This window comes from Chiloscyllium plagiosum, chromosome 5 (genome assembly GCF_004010195.1).
Source record: "Chiloscyllium plagiosum isolate BGI_BamShark_2017 chromosome 5, ASM401019v2, whole genome shotgun sequence".
NCBI classification, from domain to species: domain Eukaryota; kingdom Metazoa; phylum Chordata; class Chondrichthyes; order Orectolobiformes; family Hemiscylliidae; genus Chiloscyllium; species Chiloscyllium plagiosum.
The window spans coordinates 115175069-115198427 of NC_057714.1; the positions used below are offsets into that span (position 1 = coordinate 115175069).

General features: G+C 45.2%; 1 protein-coding gene across 1 annotated transcript in view; it reads left to right on the forward strand.

Moving 5' to 3' along the window:
• acaa1 (acetyl-CoA acyltransferase 1) overlaps positions 1-16184 on the forward strand; it is a 39310-nt gene extending 23126 nt beyond the window's left edge. Inside the window, exons 9-12 of the mRNA XM_043690848.1 lie at positions 3100-3279; positions 9181-9236; positions 10421-10566; positions 13033-16184. Coding sequence (XP_043546783.1) covers positions 3100-3279; positions 9181-9236; positions 10421-10566; positions 13033-13108 — 458 coding nt within the window. The 3' untranslated portion in view covers positions 13109-16184. The remainder of the gene's footprint in view (positions 1-3099; positions 3280-9180; positions 9237-10420; positions 10567-13032) is intronic.
• Positions 16185-23359: the final 7175 nt, after the last annotated feature.

Consider the following 23359-nt stretch of genomic DNA (forward strand, 5'->3'; position numbering starts at 1 on the left):
AAACAGACCCTTCAGTCCAACTCGTCCATACCAACCAGATATCCTAAATTAATCTAGTCCCATTTGCCAGCACTTGGCCCACATCCCTCTCAACCCTTCCAATTCATATACCCATCCAGATGCCTTTGAAATGTTATAATTCCACCAGCCTCTACCACTTCCTCAGGCAGCTCTTTCCCTAGACCATCCTCGGCGTGAAAACATTGCCCCTTTGGTCCCTTTTAAATCTTTCCCTTCTCACCTTAAACCTATGCCCTCTAGTTTTGGATTCCCCCAAACCAGAGAAAAAAGAAAGACCTTGTCTGTTTACCGTATCTATGCCCCTGATGATTTTATAAACCTCCATAAGGTCGCCCCTCAGTGAAGTGAAGAATTTCCTTCTCTCAGGGGTGAGAGTCTTTGGAACTCTTCCCCTCAGATAGTAGTGGGAGCAGAGTCTTTTATCATTTTTAAGGCAGATTGTTACTGAGCTAGTGGGCTCAAGGTCTGCGTGGGCAGATGGGAAAGTGGGACAATTGGATCAACCAAGATCATATTGAATGATGGATCTGGCTGGAGGGGCTGATTGGCCTTCTCCTGGTCTATGGTCACATGATTATGTGGAGCGGCTGGGGTTATTCTCCTTAGAGCAGAGAAGTTCAAGAGTTTTAATTTTTTTGAGACATTCACGAGATGAGGGTGCGGCTGGCTAGGCCAGTATTTATTGCCCATCCCGAATTACCCAGAGGTCAGTTTAGAGTCAGCCATGTTGCTGTGGGTCTGGAGTCACATGTCGGCCAGACCAGGTAAGGATGGCAGATTCCTTCCCTAAAGGATATCAGTGAATCAGATGGGTTTTTCCAATCATAAACAGTGGCTTCAGGTCGTCACTGGACTCTTAACTCCAGGTTTTTAAAAATGGGATTCATCTTCCAGGTGAATAGTCTAGCGATGATAGCACAAGGCCATCACATTTTATTATGTGGATGGGATGAAACTGTTTCCATTGAAGAAGGACCCAGATTGAGGAGAATTGTTGAAACAAAGTGAGGGGTACCGATCCTGAATACTCTGCCTGAACGAAGGATGGTAGAAACAGAACCAGTAATAATTTCCTAAAGGAAAATGCAGAGGAACCTCAATTATCCGAATTTCAGATTATCCGAACAAGATCACAAGGTCCTGATGTGTGGCTAACTATATTATCCGGCATCGATTATCCAACATTCGATTGACCAATGAAATACTCACCACCCCTGTCTTTTGGATAATCGAAGTTCCTCTGTAAATAAATGCTTAGAAAGGTGACACATGTGACTTCTTCAGAGCTGAAGAGAAAGGTGTCTTTTTCACCTTTGTTTTCTGACTCTATCAGCTCTGAAAAAGAGTCACATTGAGCTGAAAACATTAACACTGTTGACAGACAGAGAGAGAGAGACAGTTAGAGAGTGAGAATGTGTGTGTGTGTGAGAGAGAGAGAGATGCTTGAGTTTCTTCAGCACTTTATTTCAGAACCTCAGTATCCCCAGTACTTCATTTTGGTGAAGACTTTAGGGATATCTGTAGCCAGCATGCACTGAGGTTGGAGTCAGTGAGGACTGCAGGTGATGGAAGTCAGAATCCACAGATGTGAAGCTGGAAAAGCACAGCAGGTCAGACAGCATCCGAGGAGCAGGAAGGACAATGTTGACTCTCCTGCGAATTGAAGTGCAGAGTAGGACATTCCTGATGAATGGCTTTTGCCTGAAACGTCGATTTTCCCGCTCCGCGGATGCTGACTGACCTGCTGTGCTTTTCCAGCACCACTCTGATCTCACATCTACACACTTAGAGTCATAGAGATGTACAGCATGGAAACAGACCCTTCGGTCCAACCTGTCCACACCGACAGATATCCCAACCCAATCTAGTCCCACCTGCCAGCACCCAGCCCATATTCCTCCAAACCCTTCCTATTCATATACCTATCCAAATGCCTCTTAAATGTTGTAATTGTACCAGCCTCCACCACATCCTCTGGCAGCTCATTCCATACACGTACCACCCTCTGTGTGAAAAAGTTGCTCCTGAGATCTCTTTTATATCTTTTCCCTCTCACCCTAAACCTATGCCCTCTAGTTCTGGACTCCCCAATCCCAAGGAAAAGACTTTGTCTATTTATCCTATCCATGCCCCTCATAATTTTGTAAACCTCTATAAGGTCACTCCGCAGCCTCTGACGCTCCATGGAAAACATCCCTAGCCTGTTCAGCCTCTCCCTATAGCTCAAATCCTCCAACCCTGGCAACATCCTTGTAAAGAGATGGAAATGTGTTGCTGGAGAAGCGCAGCAGGTCAGGCAGCATCTAGGGAACAGGAGAATCGACGTTTCGGGCATTAGCCCTTCTTCAGGAATGAGGAAAGTTTGTCCAGCAGGCTAAGATAAAAGATAGGGAGGAGGGACTTGGAGGAGGGGCGTCCTTGTAAATCTTTTCTGAACCCTTTCACAACATCTTTCCGATAGGAAGGAGACCAGAATTGCACACAATATTCCAACAGTGGGCTAACAGCCGCAACATGACCTCCCAACTCCTGTACTCAATACTCTGACCAATAAAGGAAAGCATACCAAATGCTGCCTTCACTATCCTATCTGCCTGCAACTCCACTTTCAAGGAGCTATGAACCTGCACTCCAAGGTCTCTTTGTTCAGCAACACTCCCTAGGACCTTACCATTAAGTGTATAAGTCCTGCTAAGATTTGCTTTCCCAAAATGCAGCACCTCACATTTATCTGAATTAAACTCCTTCTGCCACTTCTCAGCCCATTGGCCCATCTGGTCCAGATCCTGTTGTAATCTGAGGTAACCCTCTTCACTTTGGTGTCATCTGTAAACCTACTAACTGTACCTCTTGTCAAAGTGTGCAGAAAGGTTGGAGTTTCATAAACTGTGGCTTGCCAGTCCCTCTTGTAAGGTGTCAATGAGCGAATTGAAGTGCAGAATAGGATTTTCCCTGACCTGTTTCCTGGGATCCCTCTCTAACCCATGTTACCCGGGTCTGCCTCTGCCCCGCTGGTGTACCTGACCGTTTCTGCATGGTTGGTTTGCAAGTGTTGATGACTCTCCTTGTTGTCGCTAGGGAACTCGAGCCAAGTTAGTGACGGTGCGGCGGCAGTTCTGGTGGCGAGGCGTTCCAAGGCCATTGAGCTGGGCCTTCCCATCCTGGGCGTGCTGAGGTCGTACGCGGTTGTTGGTGTGCCGCCTGACATCATGGGGATAGGACCTGCCTACGCCATCCCAGCGGCGCTGGTGAAAGCAGGTAAGGAGGGCAGGGTGGTCAGGCAGCCCTAAACACGGCGGCATTCCAATGCAGCTTCACTCATCAGCATGTTACAACAACAACTTGCACAACTCCATCTGTATATTTATGAAAAAAAAGTGTACTGAGTATTTCACAGGGGAGTGTTTGCAAATGAAATTTGAGGCTGTCGGGGGAGGCTATCGAAACGTTGGTCGAGAGATGTAAGGTTTTAGCAGCATCTTTGAGGGGGAGGTGTTTAGGGAGGGAATTCCAGAACTTTGGGTGTGGGAAGCGTAAGGCCGAGCCATCAATGGCAAAGTGACAGAAATCACTTGGATTAGACAGTGGCAATGATCTCTGAGGGTTATAGTGTGGAGGAGGTTAGGGGGATAGGGTGGGAACAAGGCCTAAAGAGCACTCTGAGTCACAGGCTGAATTTTTTTTTAAAATGGAGATCTTTGTGGGCCATGAAGCCAATATTATTTGGTGCATGGGGAAAGCTGACAGTCCATCCTGTATATGAAGAAGACACTGTGCCAGACTGATGTTTCTGTTACCTGGTCCCTGTACACAGCCCAAGAACCAGGCATTACCCATCATCAGAGAGTGCAGGTGCCTCAGTCCACCACTTGGTGACCCATAAATACATACACGCAAGTAAAATACATACACACACAGACACAACACACAAAAGGCATATGCATGTAATTTCTCACATCACCTTCACTTCATTTATATGTTACTTTAAATCTACGTGTTCTCATTTACTTTTCTGTTATGAGCTGAAACAGTTTTTAATTCTTCCCCCATCTACTCTGTCCAGCCCACTTGTAATTTTCAAAGCTTCAATCATAGTCATAACATTATAAAGATATACAGCACGGAAACAGACCCTTCCGTACAACTCGTCCATGCCGACCAGATATCCTAAATTAATCTAGTCCCATTTGCCAGCTCTTGGCCTATATCCCTCTTTGGGGCAGCACGGTGGCTCAGTGGTTAGCACTGCTGCCTCCCAGTGCCAAGGACCTGAGTTCAATTCCAGCCTCGGGCAACTATCTGTGTGAAGTTTGCACATTCTCTCATGTCTGTGTGGATTTCCTCCGGGTGCTCTGGTTTCCTCCCACAGTCCAAAGGTCAAGTGAATTGGTCAGGCTAAATTGCCCATAGTGTTAGGTGCGTTAGTCAGGGGTAAATACAGGGTAGGGGAATGGGTCTGGGTGGATTACTCTTTAAAGAGTCAGTGTGGACTTGTTGGTCCGAAGGGCCTGTTTCCATACTGTAGGAAATCTAATCCAAACCCCTGCTATTCATATACCCATCCCAATGCCTTTTAAATGTTGTAATTGTACCAGCCTCCACCACATCGTCTGGCAGCTTGTTCCATACATGCACCACCCTCTGCATGGAAACATTTCCCCTTAGGTCCCTTTTAAATTTTTCTCCTCTCACCCTAAACCCATGCTGTCTAACTCTGGACTCCCCCATTTTCTGTCAGCCATCTTCTTTCCAGGGAGAACTGTCCCAACTTCTTCTATCTATCCTCAGAACTGAGACTTCTGCTTCCTGGATCCATTCTTGTGAATCTCTTCTGCAGTCTCTTCAATATTAAATTATATTCCCTACAACGAGGAAACAGGCCCTTTAGCTAAACAAGTCCACAACAACCCTCCAGAGTAACCCACTCAGACTCATTTTCCCTCCATTTACCACTGACTAATGCACTTAACACTATAAACAATTGAGCATGGCCAATTCACCGGACCTGCACATCTTTGGACTGTGGAAGGAAACTGGAGCACCCAGAGGAAACCCACACAGACACAGGGAGAATGTGCAAACTCCACACAGACAGTCATCCGAGGCCAGAATCGAACCTGGGTCCCTGGTGCTGGGAGGCAGCAGTTCACTATAATGTGGTATCTACTACTGCAGACAGTGCTCCAGCTGATGTCATACAAATTCAATATCACCTCCTTGCTCTTATACTCTCTTCCCCTATTAAAGGGGGTGACACAGTGGCTCAGTGGTTAGCATTGCTGCCTCACAGCGTCAGGGACCTGGGTTTGATTCCGACCTCGGACAACTGTCTACGTGGAATTTGCACATTCTCCCCGTGTCTGCGTGGGTTTTCTCCGGGTGCTCTGGTTCCCTCCCACAGTCCAAAGGTGTGCAGGTTAGGTGAACTCACCATGCTAAATTACCTATGGTGTTCAGGGATGTGTAGGTTAGGTGTATTAGCTTGGGGAAGTCTAGAGTAATCGGTGTAGGGGAATGGGTCTGGGTGGGTTGCTCTTCAGAGTGTTGGTGCGGACCTGTTGGGCCAAACGGCCTGTTTCCACATTGTAGGGATTCTAATTCAAAGCCTCGGGCACTGTATACTTTATTAACTGCTCTGTCTAAGTGTCCCTATACTTTCAATGATCTGTGCACATGAATGCCCAGGCCCCTCTGCCCCTCTATCTTACATTTGTCTTTCAATGATCTTTTGTCCTGAGAACATCACTTCACACACTTTTGCAATGTAATTCATCTGCCATCTATCTGCCCACTCCACCACTTTTGTCTTTGTCTTTGTCCTTCTCACATTCCATACTGTCCTCCACACAGTTCCTCCAAGTCTCATGTCATTTGCAAATTTTGAAGCTGTCCTCTTGTGTACCAAGATCCAGATCTTATAGAAATGTCTAAAATCATGAGGGACATGGTTAGAACAAATAGTCAAGGTCTTTTTCCCAAGGGTAGGGGAGTCCACAACTAGAGGACATACATAGGTTTAAGGTGAGAGGGGAAAAGGGACCTGAGGGGCAACCTTTTCACACAGAAGGTGGTGTGTGTATGGAACGAGCTGCCAGAGGGAGTGTTGGAGGCTGGTACAATTACAGCATTTAAAAGCCATCTGGATGGGTATATGAATAGGAAGGGTTTAGAAGGATATGGACCAAGTGCTGTCAAATGGGATGAGATTAGGTTAGATATATGCTTGACAAGGATGAATTGGACATAAGGGTATGTCTCTGTGCTGTAAATCTCTATGACTATGAGTCTCTATCCTTAATATACATCAGTAAAAGAACCAAAGGGCACAGCTTAAAAATACGGGGTAGACCATTTAAGACAGAGATGAGGAGAAACTTCTTCACCCAGAGAGTGGTGGCTGTGTGGAATGCTCTGCCCCAGAGGGCAGTGGAGGCCCAGTCTCTGGATACAGTTAAGAAAGAGTTGGATAGAGTTCTCAAGGATTGTGAAATCAAGGGTTATGGAGATAAGGCAGGAACAGGATACTGATTAAGGATGATCAGCCATGATCATATTGAATGGTGGTGCAGGCTCGAAGGGCAGAATGGCCTACTCCTGCACCTATTGTCTATTATCTATTGTCTAAAGGGTCCCACTACTAACCTCTGGGAAATTGCACTGTGAACCTTCCTTCAACCTGAGAAATATCCATTGACCATTAATCTCTGTCTCCCCTCACTTGGGGTGGGGGTTGGTGGGGAGCAGGTTAGGATAGACTGGCAGTTTTAGCTGAAGAAAGGGCTTTGGAATGAGGAGTGTAGGAGCATTCCATTCAAGGTCGTATCCTTTTTAGCTCCCTGCCCTCTCAAGCTCACTCCCACAACTCACTCCCTCCTGTCACTGTTGAAACCTGAGATTTATCTTCAGTCTAATCTCCTCTTCCTCAGGGACTGCATGGCAATCCCTGGGTTAAGGAGCAGTCTCCCAGCCCGACCAAATCCTCTCCAGCCTCAGGTAGTGCTGTTACCCTGAGCCACTTACTCACGTGAAGCGTGCAAATGGATACGGGGCATTCCCTGATAAAGTGGGAGGCGATGGCCTGGTGATATTGTCACTGAAGGTTAATCCAGAGACCCAGGTAATGTTCTCGGCACCCGGGTTCGATTCCAGCCCATGGCAGATGGTGGAATTTGAATTCAATAAAATTTTCGTTCAGAATCTAATTATGACCACAAAACCATGACCAATTGTTGGAAAAACCCATCTAGTTCACTAATGTCCCTTAGGGAAGGAAACTGCCATCCTTACTGACATGTGACTCCAAACCCATAGCAATATGATTGAATCTCAATTGCCCTCTGGATAATTAGGGATAGACAATAAATGCTGGCCAAGCCAGCGATGCCCACGTCTGTGAATGAATAAAAAAGAATCCTCACCCTGTTGTCTGAAACCCCTGCCTATTACTACCGAGTAGTTTTTATTTAGATTACTTACAGTGTGGAAACAGGCCCTTCGGCCCAACAAGTCCACAGCGACCCGCCGAAGCGTAACCCACCCATACCCCTACGTTTACCCCTCCACCTAACACTACGGGCAATTTAGCCTGGCCAATTCACCTGATCCTGCACATCTTTGTGACTGTGGGAGGAAACCGGAGCACCCGGAGGAAACCCACGCAGATACTGGGAGAATGTGCAAACTCCACGCAGATAGTCACCCGAGGCTGAAAGTGAACCTGGGACCCTGGTGCTGTGAGGCTGCAGTACTAGCCACCGTGCCGCCCATGGATGGAAGTTTTGATTGGAAATGCAGACTGTGATTCTGGTTTTAATGTTCAGGGCACGATGTCGTGGCCAGTATTAGAATGTGGAAAAGCAGCAAACACATTTCAATCTCAGCCTTCTCTCACTTGGAGAAAACATGGTTAATTGACACATTGCTGCTCATAATCCACTCCCTCCATTTGCACCATCATTCTACAGTTGGTTCTGCTATAACACGATCAAAGAACCTAGGCCATTATTTTGCAACGGGAACTTTCCTGACCTGTACTGGCTATAATGCAATTCCTGTCCTATTTGTTTTAAATGGTGCTGCTATTACACGATTTTCTTATAATGCTGGATCGCACAAGAACAGAACTATCACGTTATGTCAGAATAGACTGTCTTGTTCACTCGACTGCAGCACTATGCTCTCTGCGTTGGAACAACACCATGTTCAAAGGAAATCCATTTAGGATAATTAGCAAAATGACCCAGAGCGGAGGGCAGTGGGGAATAAGGAGAATTGCGTTATGGACTATGGGAGGGTGTTAGAAACATGCTCAGAAAAAAACAACTTGCAAAAGGGAATTGGAGGAATACTTGAAAGAATTTTTTTTAAAAGCCAGACTTGCAATTGATGGAAGGCTTTATGCAATCACTGGACATCTCAAAGTACTGTGTGGTCAGTGAAGGGTTTGTTGGACTGTAGTCAGTGTTGTAATGTAGAAACCTTGGCCTCCACCTTGTGCTCAACAAACTCCCAGAAGTGGCCGTGTGATAATGACCTGTTAAGATGCTTGCTTCTGTTTGATTGACCAGTCGATTGTTTTGGGGTAAATATTGGCTAGGCCAACAGGGAGCAGCTCTCTCCTGTTCTTCAAAACCATGCCGTGAGATCTTCCTCATCCACCCGAGAGAACGGGTTGTGCCTCAGTTTAAGAGGCAGCACCTCCTGAGAAAGGTTTAGAGGGAAATGGGGTCAAATAGGATTAGTTTAGTTTCCGGAAACCTGGTCAGCATGGACGAGTTGGGCTGAAGGGCCTGTGTTTCTGTGCTATGGCTGTATAACTGATACTGCACTGGAGCATGAGCCTTGATTCTGTGGTCAAGTACAGAAGTGGCACTTGAACCTGGAACCTTATGACGTGGAAGTCAGTCTGTTACCAACTGAGCCACAAGTGGGCTGTAGTTGAAGGAGCAAAATCTGTGAGGCTATGAGGAAAATAATGCAGCGTTTTGAACTGATTGGATTGGTTTTTGAGAGAGCCTGCATGGGTGTGATGGTTAAAATGGCGTCCTGTACTGTGTCCCCATCTCCTTTGACCAAAGCAATGGTCTTGAGTTCATTGATATCTAAAGACCTTGTTTGGTTTGATTCCTAAGTTTTAATATTTTTCTCCCTCTCCATCAGGACTTACAATTGATGACATTGATGTGTTTGAAATTAATGAGGCGTTCGCTAGCCAGGTGAGAAACACTCGCGGTGAACATTAGCTGCTGCCTAAATCTGTGGATGTACTGAATGGAAGTGCAGAGCAGACCAGTTGAGCTTGTCTATATTTCCTGTTTTAGATCTCACTATTAACATGACAGTTTCCAGTGTCCTCCCCTTCATCTTGTAGTTTCCAAATTTGGTAACTCACAACATGTAAATGAAGAAATGAAAATCTATGTCAATTGAAAGCAGATTGTTCCTGCAGCACTGATGGTTGCAGTGTGTACTGTCTACAAGATGCACTGCCGCAACTCATTAATGCTTCCTTTGGCAGCACCTTCCAAACCTGTGACCTCTACTTCCAAGCAGAATAATTGCATTCGCAAGTACGCCCCAAGCTCATCACCATCCAAACTTGGAAATATATTACCATTCCTTCACCTTCACTTTGACTGGGTCAAAATTCTGCAACTCCCTCCAAAACAACACCTTTACCAGATGGGCTTAAAGGATCCCTATAGTGTAGAAACAGGCTGTCCAGCCCAACAAGCCCACCCAGACTCAGCCTCCTAACCCTATCCCTGAAACCCTGTGTTTCCCATGGCTAATCCACCTAATTTACACATCCCTCAACACTATGGGCAATTTAGCATGACCAATCCACCTGACCTGCACATCTTTGCACTGTGGGAGGAATCCGGAGCACCCGGAGGAAACCCACACAGACACGGGGAGAATGTGCAAACTCCACACAGACAGTCACTCGAGGCTGGAATCAAACCCAGATCCCCGGGCGCTGTGAGGCAGCAGTGCTAACCACTGAGCCACTGTGCTGCCCAGACTGTATTCTGAAGACCATTGGAGATAGTTAACAAATGCTGGTCATAGAGTCATAAAGATGTACAGAAACATGCTGACCCGATATGCCAAATCAATCGTGTCCTATTTGCCAACATTTGGCCCATATCCCTCTAAACCCTTCCTATTCATCCAGATGCCTTTTAAATGTTGTAATTGGACCAGCATCCACCACTTCCTCTGGCAGCTCATTCCATACATGCACCACTCTCTGTATGAAAAGATTGCCCCTTAGGTTCCTTTTAAAGGTGTTGTCATTGATGTTCACAAACTGTATGGAACTGGGCTAGACAGTAACTGACAGTAACACACTCTCTCTCTCTCTCTCTCTCTCTGTGATTTCTTCCTTCTTTCTCAGGCTTTGTACTGTGTTGAGAAGCTGGGTATCCCCATTGAGAAGGTCAACCCTAATGGGGGTGCCATAGCACTGGGACATCCATTGGGCTGCACTGGAACTCGACAGATTGTTACCCTGCTAAATGAGCTGAAACGGAGAGGGAGGAGGTAAGTGTCCCCATTTGTACAGCAGAGCCTGCCTTCACACAGTGAGAAATTCCGAGTCCCACTCCCCATCAGTTATCAATTGGGGTCATATCTGTTGCAAACACCTACATCAGGAGGAAGCAAAATCAAGTTTGATGAAAGGCTATCCAGTCTAGCAAAACTCCTCCTTGTGAAATGTTTGCTTAGTTACACTCTTGCTTGATTAGATTAGATTACTTACAGTGTGGAAACAGGCCCTTCGGCCCACTGTGCCAACAAGTCCACACCGACCCTCCGAAGCGCAACCCACCCATACCCCTAAATTTACCCCTTACCTAACACTAAGGGCAATTTAGCATGGCCAATTCACCTGACCTGCACATCTTTGGACTGTGGGAGGAAACCGGAGCATCCGGAGGAAACCCACGCAGACACGGGGAGAATGTGCAAACTCCACACAGAGAGTCGCCTGAGGTGGGAATTGAACCCGGGTCTCTGGCGCTGTGAGGCAGCAGTGCTAACCACTGTGCCACCATGCCGCGTGTGAAATGTCTTAGAATGTTTTACTATGTTCAAACTGCTATATAGATGCAAGCTATTGTTGAAAGAACAGAAAACTACTCGCATAGTTTGAAGCCCCAAAGGTATGAGAAATATCTTGAGAAATAATTAGTTTATAAAAGAAAAACTGTTGGATATTGGCAAGAGAGCAGCGAGAGTGCACTTCTTTGTGGCAGTACTGTGGGAATCTATTACATGTAACAGTTAGCTGACAGAGCCTCTGTTTAACAGCTCATCCAAAAGGCAGCTTCCTCTGACAGTGCAGCACACCCTCTCTGCTGCACCAGCCTTAATTCACACACACAACTGTGAATGCTGGAGATGTCAAACAAAAACAGAAATTGCTGGTGAAAACCAGCAGGCAGCATGTCTGGAAAGAAAGCAGAGTTAAAGTTTGGAGTCCTGTGACTCTTCCCCAGAACTAGCCTAAATTGCTGTGCTCACGTCTCTGGCACGGGTCTTTATATTAATTCATTCACAGGATGTGGATATTGCTCACCCAGTCAGCAATTATGCCCTGTCACTAATTGCCCTTGGGAGAGAGTTGGTGTGGAGCTCTCTGCACTGCTGTAGTTCAGCTGGTGAGCTTGAACCTGTAGCTTCTGTCTGAGAGGCAGTATATACTAACCTAGCTGGTTCTTTCATTATGGCATCTCTGTGTGCTGTGAACAGCCTGGTGTTTTCTAGTGCAAACGCAACGGGCTGAATGGACCTATCACCTCCATCCCCACCCCCATTCACATATTGTACTCTTTGCTAACTGCTCCCCAGCCCCACTCCCATTTATCTCTCCACCCTGGAGGCTTCCTGCCTCTATTCCTGATGAAGGGCTTTTGCCCAAAACGTCGATTTTCCTGCTCCTTGGATGCTGCCTGACCTACTGTGCTTTTCCAGCACCACTCTGATGTAAACAACAGGCTAAATGGCCTCCTGCACTGTACTAATTCCGTTATTCTCACTCCATTTCCCACTCTCCAGTAAATGATTGACTATTTTTCACTTTCAGAGTAACTCTTCCCCAGATGAAAGCAAAATACTGCAGATGCTGGAAATCTGAAACAAACACAGAATGCTGGAGAAACTCAGGAGGTCTGGCAGCAACAGTGAAGAGAGAAACAGAGTTAATGTTTCAAGTCCAGTAGTTTTGAAGAAGTCATGCTGGACTCAAAATGTTAACTCTGTTTCTTTTCACCTGGTCTTTGCCCCTATGTTTGTTTTTCACCCATTCGGTGGCTCAATGGTTAGCACTGCTGCCTCACAGCACCAGGGTCCCAGGTTCGATTCCAGCCTCCAGCGACTTTCTGTGTGGAGTTTGCACGTTCTCCCCGTGTCTGCGTGGGTTTCCTCCCACAGTCCAAAGATGTGCAGGTCAGGTGAATTGGCCATGGGAAATTGCCCGTAGTGTTAGGTGCATTAGTCTGAGGTGCATTAGTCTGAGGGAAATGGGTCTGGGTGGGTTACTCTTCGGGGGGTAGGTGTGGACTGGTTGGGCCGAAGGGCCTGTTTCCACACCATAGAGAATCTAATCTAATCAAAATGTCCTCTGATTCTGCTTTCCAGTTGAACAGAGCTGGGATTTTAATGACAAAAACAGAAGCTGCTGGAAAAGCTCAGCAGGTCTGGCAGCATCTGTGAGGAGAAGTCAGAGTTAATGGTTTAGGTCTGGTGACCCTTCCTCAGAACCGAGTTCCTCAGTTCTGAGGAAGGGTCACTGGATACTGAAACATGCTCCTAGGATGCTGCCTGACCTGCTGTTTTTCCAGCACCACACTCTCGACTCTGGGGACATGAACTCTGATTTCTCTTCTCAGATGCTGCCAAATCTGCTGAGCTTTTCCAGCAACTTCTGTTTTTGCTTCATTTACAGCATCTGCAATTCTTTCGTTTTTTATCTGGGATTTTAATGACCCTTTGCTTGTGTTCCAGGGCCTATGGTGTTGTATCCATGTGTATTGGGACAGGAATGGGAGCTGCTGCTGTGTTTGAATATCCAGCAAACTGAAGATTATGGGTGGATAAACTGCATGGGCACATCACACAAGAGCCCAGTATTTACTAATTGATAATCCCAGTCTGTGCTCTTCCTTCATGATTCAACGATATCTAATAACTTTCACAGAGACTGATAACTTTTAATGAGAAATTCAAACTTCTAATTATTTAGTTGAAAGAGTGACATGTCAAATAAAATCAATCAAATGCCTAAAAATCATATTCACTAAACACTAAAATAAAACTAAAATACTGTGGATGCTGGAAATCCGAAACCAATGCCGAGAAAGCTGGAGAAACTCAGCATCGCTGGCAGCACCTGAGGAGAGAGAAATAGAGTTAACGTTTTGAGTCTTCCTCAAGAAGGAAGTTATGAAGAAGTTAAACTAGACTTGAAAAGTTAACCCTGTTTCTCTCTCCACAGATGCTGCCAGACTTGCTGAGTTTCTCTACCACATTCTGTGTTTGACTAAATTTTCTTTTTGTGGTGACAACCTTTAGAGACATAGAACTTAGAATAAGGCCCTTTTGAACCTCCTCTGCTGTTCAATAAGGTTGTGGTTGTGGTCTCAATCCCACTTTCCTATCTACCCAACCCCCAATTCCAAGACTCCCTTATCTATGGAGACATTGCACTTATGGTTTAAACTATAGAGATAAAAAGTTACTGATCACTTTTCCCAGAATTACAGTTCTGATGATTGTTCCTAGTGGATTGCTTCCTTTCTATGTCCCAACCTGATAACTACAGAGGAACCTCTATTATCCAAACAACACAGGCAGGTCGTATTTTGTTCGAATAATTAAATGTTCAGATAATGGAATGTTCCGATAACACAGTTTAGCTAAGCATTGGGACATTGCAATCTTGTTTGGATAATCCGAAATTTGGATAATCGTGGTTCCTCTGTACTTGTACCAGAGCTGCCCCTTACTTAGGAGGGTTACACTGTAAGGCTGTTCCTCTAGCTTTGAGCAAATGTTTCAGCCTTCTATAACTGAGTGTGATCTCCCAACTGCATTCTGTGTGGTGAATGATAGAATCAGCCTTTTGTTTTTTTTTAACATGCAGGTCTGATAGAATTTGCTCATGATCTCTCAGTTAGCTGCAGATCATACAAGACAAACTTGCGATTGCTGTCTGTCTGAGATATTTGTGCATTTATAGGGAAGCCTGTAACCTGATCTCAAAATGGTTTCCTCTACCCTTTGCTCCATGGCAACAGGAAGCAGATTATGTTTGCATCTCAGTAGGTTTGCTAATTAGTTATCCCTGATCCCAACTCTCCTTTCATATTAGAAGTAAAGAGAGAATTTACAGTACTTAGTTTACAATGTAATAGGTGTAACACCTTTCTGGGACTTTGGGACACAGGGTCTATTCATGGCATGTTCAGTACCTGCTGATGTCTCCCAGTGTACTCTCAACAAAATAATCAAAGTTTCTTTCGATCCATAATAACTCTCAGGCAGCTACTAGCTCTGACTTTTCAACAACGAGAGAACCTTGAATTAGTGGACATTGCATCTCAGTTTTAAATGAAACTGTAACTAAGGAATATATTTTTCAAGTCCTAGTTTTTAATAAGTAGGTAGACATATTTTTGAAATATCAGGAGTTGACAGTTATGCTGAGCTGGCAGGAAAGAGGTGTTGAGATCTGGGGTAAGTCAGCCATGATCTTGCTGAATGTTGGGGCAGGCTGGAGGGGCTGAATGGACTGCTGCTGTTCCTAAATCTAACATTTCAAGACCCTTTTTGTCTAAGCTATATTTAAAATTAATTCATAAAATATGGTGGAAGATACAATGCCAAGCCATAATAAAGTTATAATTGTAACCGTCTTCCTCAGTCCCTTGTGCGTTGTTCTGCTCCTGATCAAGTTGCAGTGCCCAGGTCTGTTGCTAATACTCTGGAATCAATGGGCTGAACCCCTCTTCAAGGTGGGATAATGTTTTAGCAAAGGGTAGAGGAAACCATTTTGAGATCAGGTTACAGGCTTCCCTATAAATGCACAAATATCTCAGGAGACAGCAATCGCAAGTTTGTCTTGTACGATCTGCAGCTAACTGAGAGATCATGAGCAAAGCAAGAAATTAAAATTTTGTGGAGTTTCGGGTCACCAGGAGTCCATTGCATTTGGAAATCTGTGATGTGATGTAATTAAAAACCCAGTTGCTAGGTTTAACTCCCTGCTTAAAAAGGGGTAGTACCAGGATGATTAGATGCTACATTTTAGATTCAGTCACCTTGCTTGACCTGCCACTACGTGGCCAGGCTCACTGACTGCATGGGCACTTGTGTAAATGTGAAATCCTTTAAATTCTGAAGCCTAGACTCATTGCATGATTTCGAAACTGTGCAACTCTCCTCCCTCAGATTTCCCTTTTTTAACAGTGTGCACATGTTGGAAACCAACATTTACAGCCTCCCTATTCAGCCAATCCCTGTCATCTCTCTTGCTCTCTTCCACCTTGTAACAGAACCATGATGATGGGAATCTGGGGAGCTCACTGATGTTGTCAGCCTGGCTTATGTGCTGGGGATACTTTGCATCCTTCTCTTCTTGCTGACTAAAACAGCACGTAGGACTGCGGTGCAGCCAGATGTAGAGACTCTAAACACAGACAACCAGGGACCGCAGCTTGTTTCATTCAATAAAACACAGACTCATTCTTCCTGGCTGATTGGCAGGGTGCGTTATCGCTGTCACTATCCTCAGCAACAGGTCACAGTTATTTTTAATCAACCTGTTCCGAGATGTTAAGACACCTTTGGAGCAGATGGCACTTGAGAGCCTGGGCCTCCTGGCTAAGAGGTTAGGACTATACCACTGCACCACATGATCTCACATCAGGTTATACTGGAAAACTGAATGGTTAATTAAGCGTGATTCAGACTGGGATATGTTTGATCGTGTAATAAGAAGGAACAACATTCATTCCAAGTGTTTGTTTTTTGCTGAGGTTGGTAAGTAAAGAGTGTTAGATGCATTTTGTTTCACGACTAAAATCATCATCTTTCTTACGGTTAAGCTGACTTGTTTTCCAACTTCTTTCTAATAAAGGTGTTATTCTTAAAATACAGTCATCAGTTTGAGTCTCTGTTGCTTCAATTCATTGACCTCTTGGGATTTGTAGGAGTTCAAGCAGTGTGCTCATTTCCTTTTGGTACCTACGTTTACAACTAAAACTTTATGCCAGGCAGTTTGGCTTGGTGGGCTTGTAGAAGGGAGGGGAGCAGCAGAGTCAGCTGATCGGATTGTCTCAGTCTTAGTGACCGAGAAACTCCATGTATTCCTCACACTACTTGTTGGAGGGGCGGATGGAGGAGACAGGATGATGGACAGTGTTTTATAAAGGAACAAAACCTGTGTTGGTGATATTTAAGGGTGGCACAGTGGCTCTGTGGTTAGCATTGCTGCCCCAGAGTGCCAGGGACCCGGGTTTGATTCCAGCCTTGGGTGACTGTGTGGAGTTTGCACATTCTCTGCGTGTCTGCGTGGGTTTCCTCTGGGTGCTACCGTTTCTTCCCACAATCCAAAGATGTGCAGGTTAGGGTGAATTGGCCATGCTAAATTGCCCATTGTGTTCAGGCATGTGTTGGTTAGGTGCATTAGTTAGGGATAAATGTACAGTATTGGGTAAGTGATTGGCCTGGGTGGGATACTGTTCGGATGGTTGGTGTGGACTTGGGCCAAATGGCCTGTTTCCACACTGTAGGGATTCTAAGTTTTTTTTTAATGGTATGTGGTTGTGGTTTGGCCATCCTTGATTACACGGGAATATTTTCTTGTATGGGATGTGGGTGTGAATAGTCAAGGCTGATAGTGTGACATTTCAAACTGCTCATCCAAGTACTTTCTAAAAGTTGTAAGGTTTCCTGCCTCTGAGATATTACATTGCAGATCCCACCACAATCTTCTAGATGAAAAGATTTGGATGCAGTTGGTAGCTTGTGAGTGGGGTTTGGTAAAGAGACTGAAAATGATGGTTTTGTTCTTCCTGTATAATTAATTGGAGGAAATCTCTGATTGACCGGTACTGGATATCAGATAAACAGTCTAATGATAATTTAGATATGGTGGAGGAGGTGGAAGTGAGGTAGAGATGGCTATCATCAACATAGATATATATGGTAGAAAGAGCAAAGGCAGCTGCTTGGATGGTCTCTGTTAGTGACAAAGATTATTGTTGGAGGTCAGCAGGGAGAGAGGTTTAAAAGGACAATATGCAGGATAGAACAGTGAGGAACTTTAGCAGATGAAACTGGCACTGACAGTGCCTACGTGTGGGGTCCAGCCAGATCTGGTGATGGTTAAACCAATTGTCTGCAACGTTCTTTCTAATCTACATTCCTTGCCTTTGAGGAAGTGTGGATATGGCCCACAGCAGAAGGAACAGCCAAGCTGGAGAAAGTAACCATTTTATTGGATACTATGTCAAAAGTGGAGGTTAGGTGTGATGAGCAAATCAGTAGTTATAGAAATGTGACAAACAGAGGGTTCTGTGGGGATTTTGAACTCAGTTGTAAGCAAATTGGGGGTAATCTTTTCTTTAAGAGCCACTGCAGAGAGAACTAGCCATTTGGATACAGAACTGGCTCAAAGGTAGAAGACAGAGGGTGGTGGCGGCGGGTTGTTTTTCAGACTGGAGGCCTGTGACCAGTGGAGTGCCACAAGGATCGGTGCTGGGACCACTACTTTTTGTCATTTACATAATTGATTTGGATGTGAGCATAAGGGGTACAGTTAGTAAGTTTGCAGATGACACCAAAATTGGAGGTGTCGTGGACAGTGAAGAGGGTTACCTCAGATTACAGAAGGATCTGGGCCAATGGGCTGAGAAGTGGCAGATGGAGTTTAATTCAAATAAATGCTAGGTTCTGAATTTTGGGAAAGCAAATCTTAGCAGGACTTATACACTTAATGGTAAGGTCCTAGGGAGTGTTGCTGAACAAAGAGACCTTGGAGTGCAGGTTGATAGCTCCTTGAAAGTGGAGTCGCAGGTAGATAGGATAGTGAAGCAGGCGTAAGGTATGCTTTCCTTTATTGGTCAGAGTATTGAGTACAGGAGTTGGGAGGTCATGTAGCGGCTGTACAGGACATTGGTTAGGCCATTGTTGGAATATAGCGTGCAATTCTGGTCTCCTTCCTATTGGAAAGATGTTGTGAAACTGCCAGGGTTGAAGGATTTGAGCTATAGGGAGAGGCTGAACAGGCTGGGGCTGTTTTCCCTGGAGCATTGGAGGCTGAGGGCTGACCTTATAGAGGTTTACAAAATTATGAGGGGCATGGATAGGGTAAATAGCCAAAGTCTTTTCGCTGGGGCCGGGGAGTCCAGAACTAGAGGGCATAGGTTTAGGGTGAGAGGAGGAAGATATAAAAGAGACCTACGGGGCAACGTTTTAACAGAGGGTGGTACGTGTATGGAATGACCTGCCAGAGGAAGTGGTGGAGGCTGGTACAACTACAACATTTAAGAGGCATTTGGATGGGTACATGAATAGGAAGGGTTAGGAGGGATATGGGCCGGGTGCTGGCAGGTAAATATTGTTGGGGAATTCAAGGGTGATGTACGTGTTGAGTGTTCCAAGGAGATGATTAGTGTTGACCATCTGTCTAATATATATGATAGGGCATGAATTTGAGATGGCCAGATCCCTAGGGATGGGTGTCTAAAGGGGTTTTCTCCTAACAGCATCATCAACTTGTACAGCATGGAAACAGACACTTCAGTCCAACTCTTTCATTCCAACCAGATATCATGAATTAATCTAGTCCCATTTTTCCAATCCCACTGTCCAGTTGCGAGGTGGGGAAGATTGCAAACACCCAGCAGTAACCGGGTTCCTGGTTAGCACTGATGCCTCACAGCGCCAGGGACCTGGGTTCAATTCCAGCCTTTGGGCGACTGTGTGGAATTTGCACATTCTCCCCGTGTCTGTGTGGGTTTCCTCCGGGTGGTCTGGTTTCCTCCCACAGTCCAAAGATGTGCAGGTTAGGGTGAACTGGCCATGCTAAACTGCCCGTAGTGTTAGCGGTTACTCTTTGAAGAGTCAGCATGGACTTGTTGGGCCAAATGGCCTGTTTCCACACTGTAGGGAATCTAATCATAATAATAGTAGCTCTAGTTTTAGTCAAGTGGACAGAATAATACCAAAATGAGAACTGAAACATTAACTCTGATTTCTGTCCACCGACGCTGCCAGACCTGCTACATTCTTTCCAGCAATTTCTGTTTTTGTTCTTGCAGTTCTTTCGTTTTTTTTGTAGAATGATACCAGGATCCAAGATGGAGAAAGGAAAAAAAATTATGGCTGTAAGAGCTGCTCCTTTTTGGGGTATTTTGGGTGTTGGAGGTCATATCCTCGAATTCCAGGAGCAGCAATTACTGTTTTATATGCTGCTGCATTATTTTGGAACTTTGGGGAAAAGATCAAAAAGGAGGAAAACAGACGAAAGGCAGTGACCACATGGTCAGTGAGGGAGAGAGAGAAAGAAACCTACACTGCTAACTGACACAGCAGGGAATCTGCACAGTTACTGCCTTTGCTGTTTGAGTTCATGTATCTCTAGACATCGGAGTGCGTCTAGGAGAAATTAACAAACAGTGAAATTCACAGCTGATCTTGGAGGAACCTGTGTGGGATCGCTTACAGCACAGGAACAGATTAGTGCATAGTTTTTAAGTATAGCCTTGCTGTAAATCTACAGTAGTGAGTAGAGTAGGTACTTTCTTGATTTTGATTTATTGAGATAAAAATATAAACCATAAGTACTAAGTTAGCCTGAAGCACTTTTTTTTAGAGTAATACATGCTATTTTCAAGGTCTACAGATTGTGAAAGAGCAAAGATGGCCCTTGGTAGAGTGCTGTGCTCTTCCTGGGTAAAAACAAGGACTACAGATGCTGGAAACCAGACTCTAGATTAGAGTGGTGCTGGAAAAGCACAGCAGGTCAGGCACCATGCTGCCTGACTTGCTCTGCTGTGATCTTCCTATCAGATGTGGGAGTTTAGAGAGAATTTCCATGTTACTGAGGATTATGTCTGCAGGAAGTGTCTTTGGTTGCAAATCCTATCAGATCACATGGATTGGTTGGAGCAGCAATTAGAGGCAATGAGAATTTACAACAGCAAGGGGGTGTGATGGATGGCAGTTTTAAAAAGGGAGAAAAGCTGCAGATACAGTCAGGTAGAAGGGTTACCTCCAGGAAAGGTAGGAGGGGTAGACAAATAGTCCAAGAGTCTTCCAGGCATCTCAAACAAGTATGCTGTTTTGGAAAATGTAGGGGGTGATGGACTCTCAGGGTAATGTAGCATGAACAGCCAAGTTTCTAGTATCAAGACTGGCTCTAATGTAATGAGGGGTACATCAGGTTCCAAGCGATCAATTGTTACAGGGGACTCTCTAGTCACAAGCACAGGCTGGCGTGTTTGCAGCCAGCAGCGAAAAATCAGAATGGTATGTTGCATCGCTGGTGCCAGGATCAAGGATATCTTAGAGAGGGTGCAGAATATTCTCAAAGGGGAGAGGGACCAGAGGAGGTCATTGTACACATTGGAACTAACAACAAAGGAAGGGAAAAGGATGAGATTCTGAAGGGAGAATATAGAAAGTTAGGCAGCAATTTAAAAAGGAGGTCCTTGAGGGTAGTAATATCTGGATTACTCCCAGTGCTATGAGCTAATGTGGGGAGGAATAGAAGGACAGAGCAGGTTAATGCGTGACTGAGGAGCTGGTGTAGAAGAGAAGGGGTCACATTGCTGGATCATTGGAATCTCTTCTGGTGTAGAAGTGACCTGTACAAGTAAGACAGATTGCACCTGAATTGGAAGGGGACTAGTAAACTGGCAGGGAGACTTGCTAGAGCTGCTCGGGAGGATTTAAAGTAGAAAGGTGGGGGGGATGAGACCCAGGGAAATAGTGACGAAAGAGATCAATCTGAGACTGGTACAGTTGGAAAAAGGAGCAAGTCAAACAGTCAGAAACAAAGCAGACTACAAGGTAGGACTGACAAATTAAACTGCATTCATTTTAATGTAAGAGGCCTAACAGGGAAGGCAGGTGAATTCAGGGCATGGTTAGGGACATTGAATTAGGATATCATAGCAATTACAAAGATGTGGCTCAGGGATGGACAGGACTGGCAGCTTAATGTTCCAGGATACAAATGCTACAGGAAGGATAGAAAGGGGGGCAAGAGAGGAGGGGGAGTGACATTTTTCACAAGGGATAGCATTACAGCTGTGCTGAGGGAGGATATTCCTGGGAATACATCCAGGGAAGTTATTTGGATGGAACTGCGAAATAAGAAAGGGATGATCACCTTATTGGGATTGTATTATAGACCCCCTAATAGTCAGAGGGAAATTGAGAAACAAACTTGTAAGGAGATCTCAGCTATCTGGAAGAGTAATAGAGTGGTTATGGTAGGGGATTTTAACTTTCCAAATATAGACTGGAATTGCCATAGTGTTCAGATGGAGAGGAATTTGTTAAGTGCGTACAAGAACATTTTCTGATTCAGTATGTGGATGTACCTACCAGAGAAGGTGCAAAACTTGACCTACTCTTGGGAAATAAGGCAGGGCAGGTGACTGAGGTGTCAGTGGGGGAGCACTTTGGGATCAGCGACCATAATTCTATCAGTTTTAAAGTAGTGATGGAAAAGGGTAGACCGGATCTAAAAGTTGAAGTTCTAAAGTGGGGGAAGGCTAGTTTTGACGGTATTAGGCAAGAACTTTCAGAAGTTGATTCTGGGCAGTTTTTTGCAGCTAAAGGGATGGCTGAAAAATTGAAAGCCTTCAAAACAGAGATAACGAGAGTCCAGAGACGGTATATTCCTGTTTGGGTGAAAGGAAAGGATGGTAAGTGTAGGGAATGCTGAATGACTAAAGAAATTGAGAGTTTGTTTAAGAAAAAGAAGGAAACATATGTCAGGTGTAGACAACAGAGATCGAGTGAATCGTTAGAAGAGTATAAATGAAGTAGGAGTATACTTAAGAGGGAAATCAGGAGGGCATAAAGGGGACATGAGATAGCCTTGGCAAATAGGGTTACGGAGAATCCAAAGGGATTTTATAAATACATTAAGGACAAGAGGGTAACCAGGGTTAGAAGAGGTCCCCTCAAAGATCAGCAAGACAGCCCATGTGTGGAGCCGCAGCTGATGGGGGAGATACTAAACGAGTATCTTGCATCAGTGTTTACTGTGGAGAAGGACATGGGAGATATAAAATGTGGGGAAATAGATGGTGACATCTTGAAAAATGGCCATATTACAGAGGAGGAGCTGCTGGATGTCTTGAAACACATTAAAGGGATAAATCCTCAGGACCTGATCAGACGTATGCTTGAACTCTGCGGGAAACTAAAGAAGTGATTGCTGGGCCCCTTGCTGAGATATTTGTATCATCGATAGTCACAGGTTAGGTGCCAGAAGACTGAGTTTGGCTAACATGGTGCCACTATTTAAGAAAGATGGTTGCAGCAGAGGCATCCGCAGCCGCCCTTGGGGACTTACCTACAGTGGCGAGCCTTGTGGAAATCATCTCTAAACTGCCGCGACCTCCGAAACTACAGCGCAATCGGCCGTGGATCACAGGTTAGGGCCAGAAGACTGAGTTTGGCTAACATGGTGCCACTATTTAAGAAAGATGGTTGCAGCAGAGGCATCCGCAGCCGCCCTTGGGGACTTACCTACAGTGGCGAGCCTTGTGGAAATCATCTCTAAACTGCCGCGACCTCCGAAACTACAGCGCAATCGGCCGTGGATCAGGTCCGGACTCTCGAACAGCGAGTCCGGACCTTAGAGAATCATATTGATGACCTCAATAATCGAGGTCGTCGAAAAAATATTCGTTTGCTGGGCCTTCCCGAACGGGAAGAGGAAGGCCAGCTTACAGCGTTTCTCGAGCAGTGGCTGCCACAGCTTTTAAATCTGGAGGCTGGATCAGGCCAGGTAAGGGTAGAATGGGCCTACCGGGTCGCAATACGCGGGCCCGGCTCGAACCAGCGTCCCCGCCCGGTTCTTTTCCGGCTGCAGAGCTATAGGGAGGCGCAGATACTCCTAGAAGCTTCTAGAAATCTTGGAAAAGATTCCCAAGCCATGATCTATAAAGGATCCAAGATCATGTTATTCCAGGACTTTTCCCCAGCTCTGGTCCGAAAGAGGAAGGCATGCGATGAGGCAAAGAAGTGTTTAAGAGACTTAAATATTCAGTACTCCTTACGCTACCCAGCGACGCTACGCTTTAAC